The 21,388-nt window shown below is 40.2% G+C and overlaps 1 protein-coding gene across 1 annotated transcript; it reads left to right on the forward strand.

Annotated features, from left to right (window-relative positions):
• Positions 1 to 1,256: 1,256 nt before the first annotated feature.
• dars2 (aspartyl-tRNA synthetase 2, mitochondrial) lies at positions 1,257 to 20,160 on the forward strand. The gene is made up of 17 exons (XM_061936722.1): positions 1,257 to 1,982; positions 5,135 to 5,234; positions 5,301 to 5,367; positions 5,445 to 5,546; positions 5,627 to 5,722; positions 6,160 to 6,283; positions 6,359 to 6,405; positions 6,892 to 6,998; positions 8,726 to 8,795; positions 8,878 to 9,057; positions 9,942 to 10,049; positions 10,124 to 10,186; positions 15,565 to 15,717; positions 15,783 to 16,001; positions 16,071 to 16,181; positions 17,311 to 17,386; positions 17,496 to 20,160. The coding sequence occupies exons 1-17, from the start codon at positions 1,856 to 1,858 to the stop codon at positions 17,708 to 17,710; spliced, it is 1,965 nt and encodes a 654-aa protein (XP_061792706.1). The 5' UTR covers positions 1,257 to 1,855; the 3' UTR covers positions 17,711 to 20,160.
• The last annotated feature ends 1,228 nt before the right edge of the window (positions 20,161 to 21,388 follow it).

Raw genomic sequence — 21,388 nt, forward strand, 5'->3', positions numbered from 1 at the left:
ATCCCGCCATATCTTGTCCAGGGTGTACGCCTCCTTCCTTGTCCAGGATGTACCCCTCCTTCCTTGTCCAGGGTGTACACCGCCTTCCTTTTCCAGGATGTACCCTGCCTTCCTTGTCCAAGGTATACGCCTCCTTCCTTGTCCAGGGTGTACACCGCCTTCCTTTTCCAGGATGTACCCTTCCTTCCTTGTCCAGGATGTACACCACCTTCCTTGTCCAGGGTGTACGCCACCTTCCTTGTCCAGTATGTACGCCGCCTTCCTTGTCCAGGATGAACCCCTCCTTCCTTGTCCAGGGTGTACGCCGCCTTCCTTGTCCAGGGTGTACCCCTCCTTCCTTGTCCAGGGTGTACGCCGCCTTCCTTGTCCAGGGTGTACACCTCCTTCCTTGTCCAGGGTGTACCCCGCGTTCCTTGTCCAGGGTGTACGCCGGCTTCCTTGTCCAGGATGAACCCCTCCTTCCTTGTCCAGGGTGTACGACTCCTTCCTTGTCCAAGGTGTACGCCGCCTTCCTTGTCCAGGGTGTACCCGCCTTCCTTGTCCAGGGTGTACCCCTCCTTCCTTGTCCAGAGTGTACCCCGCCTTCCTTGTCCAGGGTGTACCCCACGTTCCTTGTCCAGGGTGTACCCCTCCTTCCTTGTCCAGGGTGTACACCGCCTTCCTTGTCCAGGGTGTACACCGCCTTCCTTGTCCAGGGTGTACCCCTCCTTCCATGTCCAAGGTGTACGCCGCCTTCCTTGTCCAGGGTGTACTCCTCCTTCCTTGTCCAGGGTGTACACCGCCTTGCTTGTCCAGGGTGTACACCACCTTCCTTGTCCAGGGTGTACGCCTCCTTCCTTGTCCAGGATGTACGCCGCCTTCCACTAGCACCCCCGCGACTCCGGAAGGGACAATGGGTAGAAAATGGATGGGTGGATGGATTTTAAAATGAAATTCCACCACAACAAACTGTTTGAAAGTGGATCGTACAAAAGGGAAAACATGTAACTATTCCAAAGTCTTGCTACCTAAAGTAAATTCGTAAAATTGGTGGACTTATCCAGGAAGATCCGAGCTCGACATTTTCTTCCGCTTGTCCCTCTCTTGGTCACAGGGTGAATTGAAATGTACATGATACAGAATATAGAATACATGATATTTTGTGCAACACTCCCTGGCTCACACACTTTTCTATTTACACTCTGGCGACAGTATTTAAATGTAAATAATCATATGCTATAACACTCACATCCGGTAAGGGCCGCTGGCGGTTGTATTTGCGAATATAACCAAAGAAGAAGAAAATGGAGGAATCCACATTCGTCAGAGGGGGCGCCGTTGAACATCGGGTTGTTGGCTTTTAAATTATATCATTGAGCTGGAACTATTTTAACATAAATATGTACCTAAAAATGTTAAAAAGCAAATACCGGTCATATTTTGAACTCGTGTTACTGTTAAACAAGTCATTAAACTGACACCAACTACAGAAAGAAACCGGAAGTAAATAGTTGATGCCGGAAATGTTCGCTGCCTTCATTGTCGACCTTTAAACAACAATAATTCAATTGTTCAACAATTGCAATCATTGAGTCACAACTTGGTTATTATGCGTGCGATAAATGTTTTTAACATGTCTTGACGCAACACATCAATTTTTTTCTAACTTTTTTTTTTTTACCAAGACCCATCTGGTCCAGTCACTCGTCGCTTGTTATGGAATAATTGCTGCGTCATCATGGCTACAACGTGCACAATTGTTATGGAATAATTGCTGCATCATCATGGCTACAACATGTAGATTTGTTATGGAATAATTGCTGCAACATCATGGCTACAACGTGCAGATTTGTTATGGAATAATTGCTGCATCATCATGGCTACAACGTGCAGATTTGTGCTACAGAGAACCTTAAGAGCTCATAGAGTTGCAAGTCAACTTTGGAATGTCAGACACATGAGCTGCTCTGACAACGTGCACCTGTCCCAGCCTACTATCACAGGTACTTCACACTACAGCCTACTATCACAGGATAGCCTACTACCACAGGTACTTCACATGATAGCCTACTATCACAGGTACTTTACATGATAGTCTACTATCACAGGTACTTCACACTATAGCCTACTACACAGGTACTTCACACTATAGCCTACTATCACAGGTACTTCACACGATAGCCTACTATCACAGGTACTTCACACTATAGCCTACTATCACAGGATAGCCTACTATCACAGGTACTTCATATGATAGCCTACTATCACAGGTACTTTACATGATAGTCTACTATCACATGTACTTCACACGATAGCCTACTATCACAGGTACTTCACACTATAGCCTACTATCCCAGGTACTTCACACTATAGCCTACTATCACAGGTACTTCACACGATAGCCTACTATCACAGGTACTTCACACGATAGCCTACTATCACAGGTACTTCACACTATAGCCTACTATCACAGGATAGCCTACTATCACAGGTACTTCACATGATAGTCTACTATCACAGGTACTTCACACTATAGCCTACTATCACAGGTACTTCACACGATATCTTGATTTCATTTGCACAACTCTACCATTCATAGGCCTCTTTTTGGCCAGCCGACCAAATATTAACATTTTCAGTTTAATTTACTTCTGTACCTGCTGCACAACTTATTGTTTGTAACCAAACACAAAGGTATTTGAAATAAGCATACATATTAGAGCAGAAAGACTAAATACTAAAAACTAAATGTTAATAAAGTGAATAAGACCTGATATTTAGTTGCAAATCCTTGCATCCTAATTTTCTTACAATTTAATAAGATAAACTTGTCAAATGATATGAAAGCAGGTGTTAATCACAAAGGTTATTATGAAGGCTTAGGTCAGGCTGATTACAAAAATAAATATGAATCAAATATACTGCCGAAGAAGGGACTTGAAAAATAAATAATAATAATAATAATATGTATGTTTCTTAAATAAACTGTCAAAGTGCAAATGTAAATACAGCTTCACCGCTTTAGTCATCATTTTTGCGCTTTAGCTGCACACTTCATCTGTTTGAATTGGTGGTTACTGCCACAAGTGGTGTAAAAGTGTATTACAAGTGAGTACCGCTGCAGCCCATACGGACCACAGCTGACAAACACAACAAGGGTGCGCTGCAAAACAGAGCTGTCAAAATATAAGACAAAAAAGATTTTAGGAAAAGAAAAAAAAAGTGAAATTAACTCGCTGCTTGGAAAGATAATCTTACTTGATAAGATCCCCTAAATCTAGAAATTAGCAGGACTTTCAAGTTAAAAATGAGTATTTTATTTTGCAAACAAGGATTATTCAACTTGCAATTCTTAATTAAGGCATCCTCCAGATGTTGCAGAATCTTAAAATTAGATTTTGTATGTGGGGGAATACCAAAATATCTTATTTAAAGAGTTTATTTTTCTAAATTTTAAACTAGAATAAAATAACATTGTTCATGCTAAAATAAAGATGAAGTTAAGTCACTTACTTGGCGCTGAGCAGAAGCGTGTGTGTGTGACCGTCCATGACATCCTCCACTGGGAATTAACTCATGTCTTTTTTATCTGACTTTGATACATGTTGTATTATTTATGTTGTATTATTTGCACAGCTAGGCTATTTATCTTACATAGAAATAATATTTTTCTATTTTGTTTATGTTATGTAATTCTGTGCTACTTAAACAGTTTATTTTCTGTGCTGTTAATACCCATCTTGACTAACTGGTTAGTAAAAGTAATGTTAATACCCATTTTACTAACTGGTTAAAAAAAGTACTGTTGATACCCATCTTAACTAACTGGTTAATAAAAGTACTGTTAATACCCATCTTAAACTAACTGGTTAATAACAGTACTGTCAATACCCATCTTGACTAACTGGTTTGTAAAATTACTGTTAATATATACGTTGCACCTCATCTCCTGTTATTACTTTACCAAAGCATTGTTCAAGCCATCCTTCTGTACTGTTCCACATGTTTTTTCACCATGCTTTCTGTAACCAACCGGACCAAACTCACACGCATTACAAACATAGCAGCTAAAATCATCGGCCTACCCACACCCAACATTTCAGACTTAAACCACAGATCCATCACCCGACTGGCAAAAACAATAGTCCAGGATATCACTCACCCACTACACCAATACATCATCCCACTACCATCAAGGCGCAGGTACAGAACTATCAAATTCCGGAGGGCCCGCCTCAGGAAAAGCCTTATCCCTGCAGCTATAGCCGCCCTTAACAGCAGGCCCGGCCGACCTGTCTGGTTAAAAAAAGTACTGTTAATACCCATCTTAACTAACTGGTTAATAAAAGGACTGTTAATACCCATCTTAAACTAACTGGTTAATAAAAGTACTGTTAATACCCATCTTGACTAACTGGTTAATAAAAGTACTGTTAATACCCATCTTGACTAACTGGTTAATAAAAGTACTGTTAATACCCATCTTGACTAACTGGGTTAATAAAAGTACTGTTAATACCCATCTTGACTAACTGGTTAATAAAAGTGTTTACAGTACAGTTGTCATTCACTTCCATTTTAGTGAATCTGGCTCAAAAATGAATATCTTTATATGTACTGTATACTTTCACCGGAAAATATATTGAGATATATATCCAATATCAAGTTTGAGTAAAAATATATGGCGATATACTTTTTCGTCCATATCGCCCAGCCCTAATGTGGTTAATGAAGGTGTTCCTGTAGCTGGTTCACATCAGATGCAGTCATTTGATCAACTTCTTCACTTGTATTGGTGGCGTTCCTCAAGGTTCCATCTTAGGTCCTCTCTTAATCTTCATTTGGGCGCTTTAGCTGCTGGCCAGTTGAGTTGAAAACACATTTCAAGACATTTCTGCAGCAGATTCTTGCTGTCATTGAGACGATCTTAGAAATGATTAGAAGATGTGCATCAGATCCAGATGTAAGATGTATGTTAGGAAACAAATGAAATGTTGACTTAATATGTCATTTTTTTCATTTGTTTTTGGTTTATGATTGGATTGAAATCATTTGACATGACAACATGATACAGTAGTTGCTAGAAAAAGCACACTATATTTGAAAGCTGTTGGTTCTCTGTTCAGAACTAAGGAGGTGGCTTTGATCTGCGCAGGTAGCAGCTCTCTGTCTTTTCGAAGTCACACCTGTGGACAACTGAGACGCCAGCATGTGGGAGAGAAGGTCACGCTCTGTGGTTGGGTCCAGTACCTCAGGTGAGGTGTGTCCTTCTTTTCTTCGGACGGGAGCTTGGAAAATAACCTTTTACCCGTCTTAAACAGACAAGACCTGTTCGTCATTCTTCGAGATTTCAGCGGTTCCACCCAAGTTCTCATACCTCAGGAGGAAGTAAGTGTAAAGATTGGATGCTGACTTAACATGTTTGGAATTAGCTGTGACAAGGTTTTGTTTTCTGCTGTTCCAAGTCTGCCCACCGCCTTAAAGGAGTCCTGTGCAGTCTCACTGCTGAGTCCGTGGTCAAAGTTGCAGGGACCGTTAGGCAACGGCCACCAGGACAGGAGAACAAGGTGCCTTCAAAATGTGTTAGATAACAAGCAGTGAGAGAAACAGCAGTCTGAGAAGTGCTGAGTGTGCGTGTTTGTCACAGGGGATGCCAACAGGAGACATCGAAGTCCTCGCCGAGGACGTGGACGTCTATAACACCTGCCGCAAGTTGCCCTTTGAATTAAAGGACTTTGTCAAAGTAAGTGCATTGTAGTTGGAATATTGTTTTCCTGCCATTGAAACATGACAAATGTTCATGTTTCAATGAACATTAAGATCAATAATAATACAATTAGGTATTTGAGGTCACTTTTAAGTTCTCATAAGTTTCACTTTTTCATCTCATAACACGCAACTGTGGTGCATTCAAGGACTCTTGATATAAAAAAAGTTTGTAACAGTTTCTAGACACAAGGAAGGTTTAACCCCCAGGAGATGGAATATAATAATAAGAAAGTTATGTACAGGTTCTACTTTTTCATTTCATAGACCGTGTCACTGTGGTGCATTCAAGGACCCTTGACACAAGTTTGACACACAGTCATCACTAGTTTTTAAAGACTCAGGTTTAGGGTGGCCCAGAATGTGCCGCACCGCCCCCTGGCCATGATCATAAATTCTGTTTCTGTTGTCCAGAAATCCGAGTCGTTGCGCCTGCGGTTTCGCTACCTGGACCTGCGCTCGTCCAACTTGCAGAAGAACCTGCGACTGAGGTCCCAGCTGGTGATGAAGATGAGAGAATATCTCTGCTATATGCACGGTCATTGCACTTCTTCTACTTGCTCAGCTTCTTTCCACCATCCTGGATTGACGTCCTCTTCTCTTCTCCCTGCAGGTTTTGTTGACGTAGAAACTCCGACTCTGTTTAAAAGAACACCTGGGGTAACCATCTTGTATTTAATGTCTTATACACAACTACAAGTATCACACTAGATGTACCTGCACCACAATAGTCATCCATTCGTGTAATTAGCATATTTGACTATGATTTTATTTGTTATTTTGAAACTACAATTTAACACATTCATCTATTTTGCCAAATATGTCAAAAGTCTTTTGAAATTAGGTTGGCTCTTTCGCTGCTAGCTTAATGCTACGATACAATGGACAACCCCATTGACAGGCTAAGGAGAATTAGCATGGAGATTGTTTGAAACATTTAACGAATACAATTTAAACTGCACACAATTGAGGTAAAATGGCAAATGCATTCTCCGTACATATAGTCTTTAGGGCTCGGTAAAATCACCTATTATGGATTGATATATTTGATATATGCTTGTATTGTAATTGCTACCCCAATGATGTCAGTCTGTGGCTTGACATTACAACCATTTATTATTCATTATTTTTCTCTGTCTTTTGCAGGGAGCTAAAGAGTTTGTGGTTCCCTCCAGAGAGCCAGCACGTTTTTACTCGCTCCCTCAGAGTCCTCAGCAGTTCAAACAGCTTTTAATGGTGGCAGGAATTGACAGGTGGGAACTCACTACTTCTTCATTGTTTCCCCCCACTATTTCATTTTCATTAAGGACCCTAAACCTTAGAGCAGGGGTTCTAAAGCTCACTGAAATAATAACACGGGATTAATAATCTTACTCTTGATTTTAATTGTATTCAGTAATTATATCTGACCTACTTACAGTTTTCAACCTTGTCAAATAGACTTAGACTTAGACTTCCTTTTTATTGTCATTCAAATTTGAACTTTACAGCACAGATAAGAACAAAATGTCATTACATAAGCTCATGGTAGTGCAGGATAATAAAGCAATAAGATGCATATATAAATAATAAATATATGTAAATAAATAATATATAAAATAAATACATATATATAAATAAATAAATAGATCACTGTACAGATAAATATATTGCACTTTTTCACATGCGTCCACGTTTATGGATGTATGTTATATTGTCTTTTTTATTCCAGCGAGTTAATCCATTTTGGGGGCAGTTGAGGGGATAATTTAATTTAATTATGATGCGTTCAAGAGTCTTACGGCATGAGGGAAGAAGCTGTTACAGAACCTGGAGGTTCTGCTTCGGAGGCTGCGGAACCTCTTTCTAGAGTCCAGCAGTGAAAACAGTCCTTGGTGGGGGTGGGAGGAGTCTTTGCAGATTTTCTGAGCCCTGGTCAGGCAGCGGCTTTTTGCCATCTCCTGGATAGGAGGAAGAGGAGTCCTGATGATCTTTTCCGCCGTCCTCACCACTCTCTGGAGAGACTTCCAGTCTGAGGAATCTCTGTCTGAAATGATATGAAAGCATGTTTTCATCACAAATATTATTATCAAGGCTTAGGTCAGCCTGATTGCACCAGTAAATACTAATCAAAAATACTGCAAAAGAAGGAACTCTGATGAAAAATACATTTACATACAATTACGCAGTGCTACAATAAATACATTTGAACTAAATTAATAATATATGTTTCTTAAATAAAAGTCATCATATAGACTCATACAAAATGATGAAAAATAAATATACACGTTTATTTAATTTTATGACCATGGTTTTACAACTTGCAAACTATTTTGTGCTAAAATAAATGAATTCTAACAAAGTTAATACTAATAATAATCATAATATATGTTTCTTAAAAAAACTGTCAATAAAACTAAAGCGTAAATGAAAATACAGATTCACCCATTTAGTCATCATTTTTGCGCTACATGACTTTAGCTCCAAACTTGTTTGACATTCTCATTACTGCCACAAGTGGTGGAAAAGTGCATTACAACTGCATTTCTTGGTGACGCTCTAGAGCCGGGGTGTCCAAACTACAGCATCTTTCATTTGAGATGAATACCAATCTGGTGTTTTCAAATTAACTTTTAATGTCTGACCATCTTATTGCTGCGACTGTGCCGCCATCCTGTGGACAACGTTAGTAAAAGTAGTACAGCACAGTGTTTATTTGTACGATCAAATCCAAACAACCTTCCCTAGTCATGGCACATTAAGAAAAAGCAACCAACACACAAGGTCAACAGACATGGTCACACATTACACAACCTGCTCACTCAACTTTGTGGATATCATTTAAAGAAATGTCGACACGCCATAGAAAATAAAAAATAACCCCCATCCATTACAATGCATGATGGGAAAAATGTCCCGGTTGTATATGTTGTCATGTAATGAAAACAATAAAAGGCATTTTATTTGTAGCTCATTAAAATGGGTACTGTCATTGTTTCAGGTACTTCCAGGTCGCGCGGTGCTATCGTGACGAAGGCTCCAAACCAGACCGCCAGCCTGAGTTCACCCAAGTAGGGAGAAAGAACCAACAACCACAATAGTTTTACTCATTTATTGATGCACCAACACACACCTGCTTTTTATCTCTCTCAGCTGGACATAGAAATGTCTTTTGTGGAGCAGGCGGGAATCACATCTCTGGTGGAGGGTTTGCTGCAGTACTCCTGGCCTGCGGAGAAAGGTGGCATCACGGTTCCCTTCCAAACCATGACGTACCAAGAAGCCATGAGGGACTATGGTGTGGACAAACCCGATACCAGATTTGGCATGAAGGTCAATTCTTATTTTTTGATTTTTAATCAATTTGCAAACAAGTCTTTTTTAAATATTGGCATTATGGGGTATTGTGTGTAGAATTTGGAGAACAAAAATGAATTAGAAATGTTTTTAATTTTACATTTGTTTATTGAATATTTTGGACAAAACATAAATACAATGCAGTACAAATCAAATGTTCAAATAAGTACAAGCAACTATTGCTGTAAAATGCACTTCCCAATGTCCTCAACATGCTGCAGAAATACACAAAAGGCTCATCAACCAACACACAACTACACTTCCCAATGGCCTCAACATGCTGCAGAAATACACAAAAGGCTCATCAACCAACACACAACTGCACTTCCCAATGGCCTCAACATGCTGCAGAAATACACAAAAGGCTCATCAACCAACACACAACTACACTTCCCAATGGCCTCAACATGCTGCAGAAATACACAAAAGGCTCATCAACCAACACACAACTGCACTTCCCAATGGCCTCAACATGCTGCAGAAATACACAAAAGGCTCATCAACCAACACACAACTGCACTTCCCAATGGCCTCAACATGCTGCAGAAATACACAAAAGGCTCATCAACCAACACACAACTGCACTTCCCAATGGCCTCAGCATGCTGCAGAAATACACAAAAGGCTCATCAACCAACACACAACTGCACTTCCCAATGGCCTCAACATGCTGCAGAAATACACAAATGGCTCATCAAACAACCACAATTCATTTAATTTCTGAATAAGACTGTAAGAAAAGAAAATGTGAAGCGCTGTGAATACTTTGGCCTGACTTTGTGTGAAATAAAATAGACACATACATCTACTGCTGATCATTTGACTTAACCAAGCAATATTTGTCTTGCTGTTGTGTCCAGCTGATGGACATCACAGACCTTTTCCTGTCTGCAGACATCAGCTTCTTCACATCAGCCGTCAGCCAACCAGGAAGCTCCATTTTGGCCATGTGTGTCCCCAGTGGAGCAGTAAGAACCAACACATTCCTTTTGGTACCACCGCTGTCCACTTTTCTAACGTGCTTCTTTGTATTGGCCTTCAGAAAGTGTTTACTGCTAAAGATTTGGAGGGACTGAAACAGGTGTCAAAGACTCAGTTTCACCAGGTAAGACTTGTTTGCTTGCCGTATGTAGGGATGGCTACCATTCACCTTTGAGCCGATACAGTACCGATTCATGGTACCTGAGAGTCGATATTGGTACTTTTGTGTATGTTAATAAACAGTAATTGTTTTTGATGATAACATTTTATTTTTTAATGTAACATTTAAAAATGAGCTGATTATGATAACTGTACTGTCCAGTTTTTATATCTTCTTTTATTACACTTTTCAGTATCATTTGCAATGCAGTTGTACTTCCAAGATATTAGATGGTAGTACTCTATAGGCCAGGGGTGTCCAGACACATTGATTATTTATATATATATATATATATATATATATATATATATATATATATATTAGAGATGCGCGGTTTGCGGACACAACCGCGGAGTCCGCGGATAAACCGCGGGTCGGGCGGGTAAAAATAGATTTTAAATAGATGCGGGCAGTTGGCGGTTGAACCAATTCAGAAATATATATCCATAGTTAAATGTTGTTACCCACATACGAAAAACGAGCAGCACTCTTTGAAACAGTCAATTATTCATCAGGCACCACGTCCCAGCAACAAGTGGCGCAAGTGAGCGCTCCTTCAGCGCAGCAGGGCGCATTTTAGAGTCCAGGTGCTCTCGCATGAATCCTGGCACTGTAGATGCCATTTTATTCCTGCATAGTGCTAACAAAAAAAAAAAGTAAGTAGACATACGGTTGGATATGTTAAACGAATTAGTCTACGTTACCTATAGGCTATACCAAATAAGCCCATGTCTAACCTATATTGAGTTCGGTCAGCTAAATAAATTTGATGGTTACGTGTTGTTTGGGCGCACTACAATGCAAAGGAATTAAGGCAATTGCGTTGTTTATTGTGGTTTTTTTCTATTCGAGATATACTACTATGTGTGAATAATTATTTGGCCTCGCTTTCAAGTGAAGCGCATCTCCGATTGGCGACAATGTAAGGATATTTAGCCTGCTTTGTTTGTCGCGACCGTCTATTTTCATTATAATTCAAGTTTGATGATAAAGTGCAGTCTGATGGGTTTGATTTCCCCCCTTCAGCTTTTTGCCTTGGCCAATAAGTTGCAGGTAATTTATTATTATTATTTATTTTATTTATTTTTGTTTAAATAGAGATGACATACATATGTTATTGTATAATTTAAGTTTGTGCGCGTGATTGACAGCCTAAGGCTTATGAGGCACATTCCTTATTTTTTTATTTCAACTTAAAAACGTATGAGCCTATGCCTATGTGGCTAGGCTATGTGTTTATCTTTATTTTCCTGCCTGTCGTTGACAATGGAGATTGTCTGATATTTTGTCATGGCTGCAGATCAATCAATAAAGGTTCATCTTTGTCGCAAAATTGTTCACTGCTTCACTGTGCACCCCGCCCTCGTCCCTATTTGAGCATTATAACGTTAACAAGTTAATATTCATTGAAATAAATTCAGAAATTTTTTTTTACCTAACGAAAATATAGGCCTAGTCTTTCTAAAACATTTTTTTAACTTCTTAAAAGCATCGTTATGCTTGCTGCAACTGCGCACACAAAGTGTGAGGAACGCACTCCTGATCTGAGGGCATTGGCAACAATAGTCAACACTTTCTTAATGGAAATGACAATAATATTATAATAATGATAAATAATATTATCACGCATTAATATCTCTTAGCCACTAATGCGTGGCATGCATTGAATGTCTCTGCTTCTTTGGATCAGTCTCCTTTCTTTAACAGGCAAAAGCTTTATAACCTCACTAATGCCTTGCATCATCTATATTAGATATATAACAACGGGCGGGTGCGGGCGGTTGTGGTTTTGATAAAATGTTGGTTCGGGTGGATGGCGGATGGTTGACGACTTTTGTGATGCGGTTGCGGATGAAATAATTGCCTATCCGCGCATCTCTAATATATATATATATATATATATATATATATATATATATATATAGATATAGATATAGATATAAATAGCGTATGTTGTACATAGCATATGTTAGATAGAGAGATAGGTGTGTGTGTCTATATATATATGTGTGTGTATATATATATATTTATATATATATTTGTGTGTATATATGTATATGTATAAATGTATATGTATATATATGTGTGTGTGTGTATATATATATATATATATATATATATATATATATATATATATATATATATGTGTGTATGTACCAGTGACGTGCAGTCACTAGAGGCAGGGGAGGCGGGGCCTCACCTGCAATCATGGAAAGAAAAAAAATGTAAAAAGAAAAAAATATATATTAAATTGTTAAATGTATCAAGTGATTATACTATAAAGTTATTTTACATTTAACTTCACCAGTTTTAGATTATTTTTATTCAAAATCGCTGAATTTTCACATTTGCCGTTCAAATACTGAGAAGAGACGGTGCGGTGATCAGCAGCCAGTCGAGGCGCGTCACTCAGTGCCTCAACATGGATTGCGGACTCGGCTAACTGCTGGCCTGCTGTGCAGTGAGACTGTATTGCTATATGAACTATATTATACATTTCCATAGTTTAGTTAGCTGAGGTATATAATGTACAGTGTATTTTGTCAACAACTGTATGTGTGAAACGTATTTCTTGTGCTGAGCGATCATAAAACGGCTGCAAAAGACGCACTGGCTGAGGCTCGCCTCCTGCACCCCCGCTGTAGAATGCACGGTAATGTTGTGTCGTTCGCGAACGATTCGTTCGAACGAACGAATCTTTTGAGTGAACGTACTGAACCGAATCACTTCATGAACTGATTCGTTCCTTTCTCAGTTCAGTTGAGCTCCGCCGCGACCATTTCGGTATGAGTGGAACTGGCGCATTCTGTGACGTCGGCGAACGACGCAGCCAGCTACTCATCATGGGGGCGGGGGGAGTTACTGAGCGAAGGATTCGTTCACCGCGGATTAAGGTCATGAATCACTCAGTGAACGACAACGCTCTCGCTCTCTGCTCTGCTTGCCCCAATGCCGCGAGTGATTCCCCTCCCGTCGCGGGGATATGTTTCATGCCATTTGCATCCGTTCTCCATTCATTCTCCAAGCTAACGGCTAATGTTGACTCAAGCCACATGAAAACAAACACACACACGCGCCCCGTCCCCATTATCTCAACACATAAAGTTATGAGGGTAGAGGAGACAGAAAGAAAGTCAGTGCAGGCAGGGCAAGGCTGAGCAGCAGCGACGCGAGGGGGAGGGGCGGGGGGTAAAGTGTAGGGCAGGCTGTTTGAGAAGATTTAAAATAAAAATAATAACTAATGTATGTACATATACATGGGCTATTATTTATCTTGATTTTTATATTATTTAAGCTATTTATTTTATTTTTTATTGCATATTTAAGTTGATATTTCCATTTTTATATTTTTAAATGTAAGCTACAGAAATTTTAGTTTTAATGTTGGCTTTTCTGGCACTTGGTTTAATATTTGTTTTGTTTTATTTAAGGTAGCCTATTTATTTTCTTTTTGTTTGCACATTTAAGTTAATATTTTCTTTGTTATATTTTTAAATGTAGGCTACAGAACATTTAGTTTTTATGTTGGCATTTCTGGCTCTTAATTTATTTGTTTTATTTTGAAGGTATTTATTTTCTTTTTGTTTGCATATTTAAGTTTACATTTTCTTTGCTACAGAACATTTAGTTTTTATGTTGGCATTTGTTAAGGGTTTCTTAATTTAATATTTGTTTTTGCACTAAACAAACAAGGCCTATTTATTTAACTGTTGATTGCAAGCATTTTAGTAGGCTATAACTATTTTTTTATTTCCCACTTTTATTTATTTCTTATTTTCATTTCAGTGCAATAAAACATATTTAACAACAGGACTCGCGAACCTACTGACACAGAGAACTGACTGTGTCGCGGAGGATGACGTCACATTGAGGCTCTCGTTCAGTCACTGTGCGTGTCGTTCATTGGGTGCTGAGGGCTTGTGTCGTTCGCGAACTGACACACACCGAGATCTGCCGCTGGGGAAGCTGTTACTGACTGACTCATGATTCGCCGACCTGCCCACAGAACTGCTGCTGCAGAAGTGATTCGGTGATTCGGTGAACAAATTTATTGAACGAATCAATTTAAGGAACTGATTCTAGTGATTCAGTACAGTCAAAGGAACTGCCGATCCCATCACTAATGCACGGCAACCCCTGACGGGAGTGTTATATCAACTAAAGCCCACACTTAAACTTTCCACGTGCAAGATTGAATCTATTTAAAAAAGTTATTTCATTAGAAGCCAAAAAGTGCAAAAACAATAATGTTCGTGTTGGAGGAGTTGTGAATGACTGCAGGGCCACAACATTAGGTACACCTGCAGACTGCAGGTGTACCTAATTCACAACTCCTCCAACACGAACATTATTGTTTTTGCACTTTTTGGCTTCTTATTAAATAACTTTTGTAACCTATTTTTATGGGCTTTCCTCTTTGTGATGTTAAATTCCTGTTATGCGCTGTTATACAGTATATGCCTTGAGCTCTTATTTTGAAGGCGCTAAGAGCGGAATTTTGACACGGAGTGGAGCGGAAGTTTTTGAAAGAAGGTAAATAAAGTGGTCCTCGTGTAAACTGGAGCCTCCTTGTTTGTTATTTTGTAGTTTCATACAGTATAGGCGACATTTATAAACCCTTGGTTACACTTTTTTAAATAGATTCAATCTTGCACGTGGAAAGTTTAAGTGAGGGCTTTAGTTGATATAACACTCCCGTCAGGGGGTTCATTAATCCAGCACAACAGCGGCGCATTTATAAGTAAAGGTAAGACCATAATAACGTTTTTTTATTAAATGTGCTTTTTTGTGTGCTACAGTTTGTATGTGTAAAGTTAAAGTTAAGTTAAAGTACCAATGATTGTCACACACACACTAGGTGTGGTAAAATGTGTCCTCTGCATTTGACCCATCCCCTTGTTCACCGCCTGGGAGGTGAGGGGAGCAGTGGGCAGCAGCGGCGCCGCGCCCGGGAATCATTTTTGGTGATTTAACCCCCAATTCCAAGCCTTGATGCTGAGTACCAAGCAGGGAAGAATGCTGGTATAAGCTTTTAAACATAACCCGTTAACTGCTGCCAATCAAATGGTGAATAAGATACACTTTAGGGTTCATATGTTTGTAAATCTGACTGTGATGAAGTCAGTGCCTCACCAGCCATCAACCTCACCGCACGTCACTGGTATGTACCGGTATATGTAAATGGATTTCCGTTTTACTATCATTCACACAATGATGGCACAATGTTGAATATGTTGCTCAAGGGTACTTAAACAGTTTGTTGATCTTACTTCCTGGACACCCACTTGGCTCAAGTTATACTTGGTGCACAATAAAACCGAAGTGGTTTCTTTGGTCCCAAGGAGGTGAGTGTGGTGCTGGTCCGAGCTGACGGAACACTGAAGTCTCCTCTGAAGAAGCTGCTGGCGGACTCCATCACTGATGCCTTGTTGAAGAAGACCAGAGCCCAAGCTGGAGACCTCCTCCTGATAGCTGCTGGTCCTACTGACATTGTGGTAAGAGACTCTGTACAATCCTAGAAAGTGAGGCTTTGGACTAAATATGACTGCTGGTATGGCAGCGACCACTGCTGGGTAGTCTTCGTTTGAAGTGTGCAGATCTCCTGGAGTCTCACGGCTCTTCAGTCCGTGACCCTTCAAGCTTCCACTTTCTGTGGGTTGTGGATTTCCCTCTCTTCCTGCCTAAAGAGGATGATCCTGAGCAGTTTGAGTCTGCCCATCATCCATTTACTGCTCCAGTGCCAGAGGACACAGCACTACTGTACACACACCCACAGCAAGTAGGTGTTGTACCTCACCTATCTTCTAGCAACTTACTTCTTGACCATCTTGTCTTTTTGCCACACCAGGTCCGTGGTCAGCACTACGACCTGGTGTTGAACGGCTGTGAGATCGGAGGAGGATCCATCCGTATTCATAACGCTTCTGAGCAGCTTCACGTCTTGAAGAATATTCTCAAGGTAAAAGATCTGCCAACGTGTGCTTTACACTTTAAGGTCAGGGGTCGGCAGCCCAAAATGTTGAAAGAGCCATATTGGAGCAAAAATACAAAAAACTAATCTGTCTGGAGCCACAAAAATGTAAAGCCTTATATGAGTTTTAAAATAAAGACAAGTGTCTATATTAGCCTACTATCAAAATGACTTTGAAAGTCTTGTATAAGTGTTATAATGAAGACAACACATGATGTAAGTGTCTATATTAGCCTACTATCAAAATTACTTTAAAAGTCTTATATAAGTGTTATAATGAAGGCAACACATGATGTAAGTGTCTATATTAGCCTACTATCAAAATGACTTTAAAAGTCTTATATAAGTGTTATAATGAAGGCAACACATGATGTAAGTGTCTATATTAGCCTACTATCAAAATGACTTTAAAAGTCTTATATAAGTGTTATAATGAAGGCAACACATGATGTAAGTGTCTATATTAGCCTACTATCAAAATGACTTTAAAAGTCTTATATAAGTGTTATGAGGTGGCGACTTGTCCAGAGTGTAACCCGCCTTCCGCCCGATTGTAGCTGAGATAGGCTCCAGCGCCCCCCGCGACCCCAAAGGGAATAAGCGGTAGAAAATGGATGGATGGATGGATGGATGGATAATGAAGACAACACATGATGTAAGTGTCTATATTAGCCTACTATCAAAATGACTTTAAAAGTATTATATAAGTGTTGTAATGAAGGCAACACATGATGTAAGTGTCTATATTAGCTATATTAGCCTACTATCAAAATTATTCGAACCATTTGATAGTCCATCCATCCATTTTCTACCGCTTATTCCCTTTGGGGTTGCGGGGGGCGCTGGAGCCTATCTCAGCTACAATCGGGCTGAAGAAAAAAGTCAATGAATAATAATAAATGAAATATGATCAGCAACATCAATTCAGGAGAAGAAAAATAGATAATAGCTGATGGTTGTTTTTCATTGAAAATGAGGAAGTCAAAGTGGGTGTGAAGAAGCACGATACTGATAAAGGCTGCTGCCTAATATCCTTATCAGTAGAAATGATGTGCTGGACAATATGGGATATTGTGATGACTGACTGATGGTAACTGACTGACCTTTACCTGCCCAGGAGGATCCCACTCTTCTTTCTCACCTGCTGGAGGCTCTGGACTCAGGAGCACCACCCCATGGTGGCATCGCCCTTGGTAAGATGAACTATCATGAGCTTATCCTCATCAGGGCTGTGGTTAAACAAGAGAAATAGACACCAAAAGTAGAGCTGCGCTACAAATCCAAAGATCTTTTATTTTGTAGGTTTGGACCGGCTGGTGTCCATCCTGGTAGGTGCCTTCAGCATACGTGATGTCATAGCCTTCCCCAAGTCCTTCCGAGGTCGCGACCTCATGAGCGGCGCCCCACATTTAGTGTCAGAGGAGGAGCTGAAGTCATACCACATATCAGTCAACTGGCCCGCAGACAGCCAAGGAGGACAAGATGACCAATGTGGAGATTTGGAAGGAAGATTTTAATCCCACCAAGGGAGTTACAAAAACAATAATCATAAATCCTGGTCTGGTCTTGATGCAGTTGCTGTGTGAACAACACAAACCAAGTGGTCTTGTTCACCTTTCATAAAGGAAAGTAGAGCAGATGAACAGAAGTAATCATGAGCTAACTGCTTTTAGGAAAGAGCTGACAACACAAAGAGGAGTGAGGTGACTTTGCTGTGCTCGCTGGCAAATGTGCGGAGGTCACCGCAGTTTAGAGTATGTGGCTGTTGAAATGGTCTTTTTCTGCAATCACATCATTTTTTTTGTTTGATTTTTGTAGCTGCCTTTGTTTACCTTATTTCTTGTGGACCTCCATTGTGGGATAAATAATCAATCAATCAATAAATGTTTACTTATATAGCCCTAAATCACGAGTGTCTCAAAAGGCTGCACAAGCCACAACGACATCCTCAGCTCAGATCCCACATCAGGGCAAGGAAAAACTCAACCCAATGGGATAACAATGAATGAAATCAAGTCTATCCTATCCTAGCTACGGCAATACAATTGCAGTTGTGTCACAACATTGAAGGTCTTTTTTTAAAGTTCATTTCATTGATGCACACAAGTAGTTTACTGTGACCAATCAAAATGCAGAAGTGTGATTTTAAAATAATGGTTTGACAGCACTGATAAATAAGCAGTGTTGGGACTAACGCGTTACAAAGTAACGCGTTACTGTAACGCCGTTAGTTTCGGAGGTAACTAGTAATCTAACGCGTTATTTTTTATATTCAGTAACTCAATTACCGTTACTACATGATGCGTTACTGCGTTATTTTACGTTATTTTTTAATGTAGTATCGGCTAGAAACAGAAGAAGTGTCGTCCTTCTGTCTCACAAGGAAAAGAAAAGGCGTGCTTTCCTCGACCGAGGAGCGGAGCGCAGGGGAGACGTTCCTCCAGGGCCTATGTATTTCGGGGCTAACAACTTTCACTTTACCCGGCAGTGGGTCTTTACAGCTCCGGACTCGAGGGTGAATGATGAGGCCGGCGGTTTGTTGCAACTTTGCGACTTTATTGGTGTTTTACACGCAGCCATCCACCAAGCTAGAGCACCTGCACGCACTAACTGTTGCGCTCCCTCACCTCTCTCGCCCACTCACCCACTGACGTCACTCACCTCACATGCTGTGATATCTTAAAGGGCCACACGCACACACACATACGCTACTCTCATAACAACTAACAAGACATCATGGTGAAGTCAGAAGTCGAGTTTCTTAACAAGTTAACATGGAGACATTGTCACTACTTTTCTTTTGTCGAGCACAAAGAAAATAACAGTTTAGTTAAATGTAAGTTGTGTCTTGGATCAAAGATCCCATCTACTTAAAGTTAAAGTGCCAATGATTGTCACACACACACTAGATGTGGTGAAATTATTCTCTGCATTTGACCCATCACCCTTGATCACCCCCTGGGAGGTGAGGGGAGCAGTGAGCAGAAGCAGTGAGCAGCAGCAGTGAGCAGCAGCAGTGACCGCGCCCGGGAATACTGCCCAAAACAGCAATTCCAATCTGCTGAAACAGCTACATAAATGGTAAATGTGTTATACTTGTATAGCTTTTCTACCTTTTTAAGGAACTCAAAGCGCTTTGACACTATTTCCACATTCACCCATTCACACACACATTCACACACTGATGGAGGGAGCTGCCATGCAAGGCGCTAACGACCACCCATCAGGAGCAAGGGTGAAGTGTCTTGCTAAAGGACACAACGGACGTGACTAGGATGGTAGAAGGTGGGGATTGAACCAGTAACCCTCAGATTGCTGGCACGGCCACTGCTAGCCAGGACAACATTGATAGAGCCATTGCAGCGTATGTGCTAGAAGACATGCAGGCTATTTCTACAGTGGAGTCACACGTTTTCAGGCAGCTAATTAGCATGATACCGGCGTCAAACAACAAATGGCACGGAAAACATTTTCCAAGTACCTGGACAGTGAGCACATAAGCATGGAAAGCGAGCTAAAGAAAACACTCCAAACTCTGCCTCTGCTCATCATTGAAGGTACACACTGTCAATTCTCTTATATACTCTTTCATTCTAGACTTCTAGAGTGTTTGATTATCACATCACTCTAAATGTATAGACTATAAAGTTCACAAACATAAAGAGGGATGCTAGTGGGCCAGGCCAATCTTTCCTTATCTCTAAACTAAAACTTGGGAAATGTGTAGAGTGTTCTGGGCTTCACTACAGTGTTGATCTCCTGAATACATGATTTTATTTCACAATTCCTTGAGAAAAAAAATGCCTGGTTAGGCTTTGTGTATGTCATGTGTGCCTTCCTTGGGTGAAGCCAGCTTTACAGCTATGTTGTCATTATGCTGTTTGTTACTTATGTATGTTATGTTGCAGCTATTTCAAATAGTTTTGTCAATTTGTTTTGGCCTGAAATAAACTGGCCCTTTGAAACATATCTTTGTCTTTGTGTGTTGTATGTAGACCACATGGCTTAGCAGAGTTGAAACATATCTTTGAAACATATCAGTTGAAACATATCAGTTGAAACATATCAGTTGAAACATATCTTTGTCTTTGTGTGTTGTATGTAGACCACATTGCTTAGCAGAGTTCAGTGATGCAAATGCATGTCAAGTTGATCAACATATTGTATTATTCTCCAGTGCAATAACAGTACTGAAATGAAGGCTAAAAGGGCATCAATGAGAGCCTTAAAAAAAAAGGAGAAAAAAAAGAAGTAACTAAATAGTTACTTTTCACAGTAACACATTACTTTTTGGTGTAAGTAACTGAGTTAGTAACTGAGTTACTTTTGAAATAAAGTAACTAGTAACTGTAACTAGTTACTGGTTTTCAGTAACTAACCCAACACTGTAAATAAGTAAATTTTGGTTATGCTATGAGAGCATTCCAATGAGACTTCACATGGCATGTACTGTAATTTGATCGGATTCATTTTAAGATAGTGTCATCAATTTATTAATATCCAGCACAAATATAACAATAATCTATATTTTCTCTTCATACCTTTATTTGTTTTAAATAATACTTATTTAAAAAATATGTTTTTAGGCCATCTCCATGCAGCCAAAATTAGTTTGTCTAACCTGTAACCAGCACGGTGGAGGAGGGGTTAGTGCGTCTGCCTCACAATACGAAGGTCCTGAGTAGTCGTGAGTTCAATCCCGGCCTCGGGATCTTTCTGTGTGGAGTTTGCATGTTCTCCCTGTGACTGCGTGGGTTCTACTCCGGCTTCTTCCCACCTCCAAAGACATGCACCTGGGGATAGGCCCCTCCCACCTCCAAAGACATGCACCTGGGGATAGGTTCATTGGCAACACTAAATGGTCCCTAGTGTGTGAATGTGAGTGTGAATGTTGTCTGTCTATCTGTGTTGGCCCTGCGATGAGGTGGCGACTTGTCCAGGGTGTACTCCGCCTTCCGCCCGATTGTAGCTGAGATAGGCTCCAGCGCCCCCCCGCGACCCCGAAGGGAAATAAGCGGTAGAAAATGGATGGATGGATGGATAACTTGTAACCTGTTTTCAAAAAGTTTAAATATAAGAGTTTGAATTGAGAATCGTGTTGAATCAAGAATCGATTCTGAATCGAATCAAGAATCGATTCTGAATCAAATCGTCATCCCAGGAATCGGAATGGGATCGACTCCTTATCAATGATG

The sequence above is a fragment of the Nerophis lumbriciformis genome, linkage group LG03, assembly GCF_033978685.3.
Source record: "Nerophis lumbriciformis linkage group LG03, RoL_Nlum_v2.1, whole genome shotgun sequence".
Classification (NCBI taxonomy): domain Eukaryota; kingdom Metazoa; phylum Chordata; class Actinopteri; order Syngnathiformes; family Syngnathidae; genus Nerophis; species Nerophis lumbriciformis.